At 37.5% G+C, this 4366-nt stretch overlaps 1 protein-coding gene and 1 long non-coding RNA gene across 2 annotated transcripts in view; both read left to right on the top strand.

Moving 5' to 3' along the window:
• The first annotated feature begins 1622 nt into the window (after window positions 1–1622).
• On the top strand, window positions 1623–2684 carry LOC107575362 (stonustoxin subunit beta-like). Its single transcript, XM_016261750.1, has one exon. The coding sequence runs from the start codon at window positions 1683–1685 to the stop codon at window positions 2220–2222; it is 540 nt and encodes a 179-aa protein (XP_016117236.1). The 5' UTR covers window positions 1623–1682; the 3' UTR covers window positions 2223–2684.
• Window positions 2685–3878: 1194 nt separating this feature from the next.
• The window catches only part of LOC107575361 (uncharacterized), a 5002-nt gene continuing 4514 nt past the window's right edge, over window positions 3879–4366 (top strand). Inside the window, exon 1 of the long non-coding RNA XR_001607857.1 lies at window positions 3879–3948. This is a non-coding gene — a long non-coding RNA (uncharacterized lncRNA). The remainder of the gene's footprint in view (window positions 3949–4366) is intronic.

Below are 4366 nucleotides of genomic sequence, written 5' to 3'. Positions count from 1 at the left end.
CTCAGCATGTGTTCGTGTGTACTGTCTGCGTCTCTCAAAGCACATGCCTATACCGTGCGCTATATCTAACATTTGTTTTATTGTTATTGATGAAGGTGTATGGTTGATAAATACCAATACCCTTTTATCGCCCAGGCTTATGAAAGAATATGGCAGTTGCCATACCCTAGCCCAGTCAGGTGTGCATTGAAAAATTATCTAAACTTCACATCTCTATTATATTTCATTATTATTATTTTAAATCAGAGGGTTTTACAAATATTTAACCAATGATAAGCATTAAAAAGAGCTTGTCAGTAAAACTTCGTAATGCCACTGGATCCTCAAGCTGTCAGCGAAACCTTGCAACTTCATCTCGCCTCCATTCAGATTGATGCGCCATGCACAGACAGATCTCCGTTTGTTTGCAATGCAAGGGTAAATAAATAACTATGTTTGAATAGTACAGCGTTTTCTTTACTCAAACACTATGTCTGTAAAGGCTGATGTTTTTTGTGTGTTTGAAGAGCGGAGAAGTAGGCTATTTTCTGTCTAGTTGTAGCCAATATACTTTTGTACGTTTTAAATATCCTGTGCATATAGTGCTACATCGTTTATATCATGAGATTTTGGCCAAGTATATTAAACAGCAAGAAAAACTAAGCACCCATATAGCTACAATAAACGTTATATAACCTGTAAAAGTTGATGAAAGCGTATAAGGCCATGCATTTCCCCCCCCCCCCCAGGTTGTAAATCTAGAGAAAAATCATGACATTCATAAATCTTTTTTTTTCTTTTATTCTTTGCAATGTGGTGTTATTTTCCACTTACTAGACTAAGTCATGCAATTATTATCTTTTGTTGTTTTTGTTTTTGAAATTGCTTAATTACACTTTGTGACATGACTGCTGTCATACGTAATAAGCTAGCACAGCTTCATCTTTCAACAAAAGTTTCTTCATGAACCCTGCATTACATTGTGCCTCATTTAGAAAACAATGTTCAGTCAAATGCTCCTTTCCTCTCTCATTTGTCCTGTTGTCACGAGTAGCTCAAACGCATGGAGTATGTAAGAAATAGTATGGGGCATCTGTCTATTTTAGTGATCGGGACCCTATGACTTGTGAGCCACACCTGGGTGTTGGACAAAAATAATTTGGCTCACCAGGTCTCTCATCCGTACCAACATATGATCAATAAAAAATGAGACGCATAACTAGAGATTTGATTGAGCACCAGTAGGTGGGGCCAATGGTGTGAGGATGTAAAAGTGAGCATCAGTGTCTTGCTGTATAAATATATTTGCCTATGTGACAAATCCTGTAGAATCTAAATGAGCCATTTTTCGATCTTGCTTAAAATGAATTTTTTGTACTGAGGAGGATATATTGAGCTTTGAAACTTGCAAGATGTTTTAATTGTGTAATGATGTGATCAAAACATCAAAGCAAATTGGTTTCTCATGACATTAACCATTTAATACTTTGTTGTACTCTTTCAGGTTCAAATGCAGAATTTATTCACCCTTATTATTTGTTTGTGTATGTACTTATGTCTCTTTTCATTATGTCTTTGTTCAGTTTGGACCACAGAGAACATTTCAGGATCACACCAGGACTGCGAAAGTGTAAGTCATACACACACAAATACACCAATGCATATTTAATAAAGCCATAGATGTCCTAATCTGTCTTTCTGTGATGTTTTTCCCAGATGCTTGTGATCTCACACTGGATCCAAACACAGCACACACTCGTCTCTCTCTGTCTGCAGGGAACAAGAAAACAAAGTGTGAGAGAGAGAATCAACCGCATCCTGATCATCCAGAGAGGTTTGAGAACTGTGAGCAGGTTTTGTGTAGAGAGCGTCTGACTGGACGCTGTTACTGGGAGGTTGAATGGAGCGGATGGGGTCATGTAGCTGTGGCATACAAAGGAATCAGCAGGAAAGGTGGGAGCAAATGTCGGTTTGGATTCAATGAAAAGTCCTGGAATATTTACTGTTGTGATACAATTTACTCTGTCTGGCACAATAATAAGAGCACAAACGTTCCTCGCCCTTCACCATCTAATAGAGTAGGAGTGTATGTGGATGTGTCGGCCGGCACTCTGTCTTTCTACAGTGTCTCTGACACACACACACTCACACACTTACACACATTCAACACTACATTCACTGAACCCCTCTACGCTGGATTTCTGGTTTATCGTGATTCTTCAGTGTTTCTCTGTCCGATGTAACAACCTCTTGTGAGGAACCACAAAATTAATTGCTAGGAGTGTCTATTACATTTCATAAAAATTTATTTTTTCATAAAAAAAAAACTGTAGTTGTGACTATTTCATTATGAAATAAGTAGTTGTCTAGTTACATTATAACATATAATAACACGTTGTAAGATAACTTGTATTGTGAGGTATACATCTTATTATTCAGTGTGGAAGTAAGCCGTTTTCTGTGACTGTGCGAGACTTCTGCTTCATTAGCCGCTGAAGGGAAATAACAAGAAGAAGAACAAACTGCAGTAAACTGTAAAACTGTTTGCACTACAAACCAGTGTGTTCATAATTAAGACATGGCATTAAAATAATATAGCAAGAAACACCAGTTTGCAAAACCAGCTGTTTTGTAGAGCTAAAAATAGATGAAAGCGAACCACACCGGAAGCCAGACGCATTGGCAGCGCCGCTCTTACGGGAAAAATAAGGTGGATAAAGCCAGATTGTGAGGTCATATTCCCCAGTGTCATGAGTCCATAGGAGGTAATTGAGCTATTTTGTATTTTAGATATTTATTTTAATACATACGTTTTTTTATTATTATTTTTTTTTGTAAAAGCATGACATGACTTTTCAAAGCATTTGAATCTTCATATTTGAATCCTGTTTGTCATATGGATTTTTTTTCACCTTTTAATTATAAGCTATCATCTGCTGTGTGTGAGAGACTTCAGTGAGTCAATGTGATGGTCTGTAGAAACATTCTGAGCTCTGCTGGACTCTTTAATTAATGCATTAATTTAGTGTGTTCTTATAAAAGCTACTGTAGATGTTGTCACTGTTTCATAGGATCCACAGACTCGGCTTCATCCTGCTGGATTGTCAGGAACTGTTAGATCAGTGTGTTTTATACCTGTACACTATATGTGCACTACTGCATAAAATTAATCATCACTTACTGATTAACATTACCATAATTAAATAAGATAATCTTCTATAACACTGAAAATGTGTGTATGTGATTCTTTGTTTTCTTTTATACCCATAACAACTGAGTGACATGCTTAATATAGTGAAGATCTGCTGTATGCCACTGGTCCATGATTGTGTAAATGTATTGCATCTGTAATATGTATGTCCCTGTAAATTATTTATTTTAAGTGGATTTAACGTAAGTACTGCTGTTCACTTTCTACATGTTTAAATGGCCGGTTCCTCATCATTTATGTTAACCCTTTCCTCTCTGGTGTATTGATTTAAAAAACAAGCTCAGAACATGGATCTTGAGTGTTTTAGCTGTCAAATGATATATAGTTTATGATAGTTGATTGAATATTTTTTTAAACAAAGGTAATTAAAAGCACAGACACGCCTAACAGGTTAAATAAATTGTTAAAATGTGTTTCTTTAAAAAGTAACCTACAATGTGGTTTTATTCAATTAATACTACCTGACTTCATTATTTTGTACCAGTGAAAGTACCTTTCACCCTTTCACAGTTGTGACAGATGTCACACCGTCTCCTCTCTTCTTTCAGTCTGTTTTCATTGTTCATCTGCACTCCTCTCTCGTGTCCTGAATGGATGTGTTGTTGGAGTCTCTGTGAGTCTGTGCGCAGATCATCTCTCTGTGGGACACGGTCAGAGTCTGTCCTGTACTGTCTGGATCATCTGACCGCTGTGAGCTGGGAGTGAGAGACAACTGACACAAGAAGGACACAGAGTTTATGTTGCAGCACCACGGCCAGGTAAAGCGACACCTGGTTAATACGCCTTGGTTTTTAAAAAGCAAAGCTTTGCCCTCCCTCTAGTGGCACAGATCATGACATTCATGACTGCACGGTTTGTGTGTTGGAGCAGGGTTGAGCTCCGGCCCTCAGGAACTGAGTTTGACCCTGATTTAGATTAATGCTACAGTAAGTGTGTGCGCTTCACATTGGGTGGTTCTTTGCCTCCACGCCATGCAATAACCATGGCAACTATGGTTATCCCTTACACATTTTAAATACTATATGTTGTGTTTCTGGAAAGTGGTGTTTATAGCGTAATGGTGTGGTGAATGTCAATACAAAGTTATTACTTCATTAGACGACATAACATTTTCTTGATGTTTAGTTTTGCTGTTGAGTTTAATTTTGTGTGCTCTCCCTGCTGAAGAAAAAACAA

This window comes from Sinocyclocheilus grahami, unplaced genomic scaffold (assembly GCF_001515645.1).
Source record: "Sinocyclocheilus grahami isolate Dianchi unplaced genomic scaffold, SAMN03320097.WGS_v1.1 scaffold2592.1, whole genome shotgun sequence".
Classification (NCBI taxonomy): Eukaryota; Metazoa; Chordata; class Actinopteri; order Cypriniformes; family Cyprinidae; genus Sinocyclocheilus; species Sinocyclocheilus grahami.
This window is presented reverse-complemented; position numbering and strand designations above follow the sequence as displayed.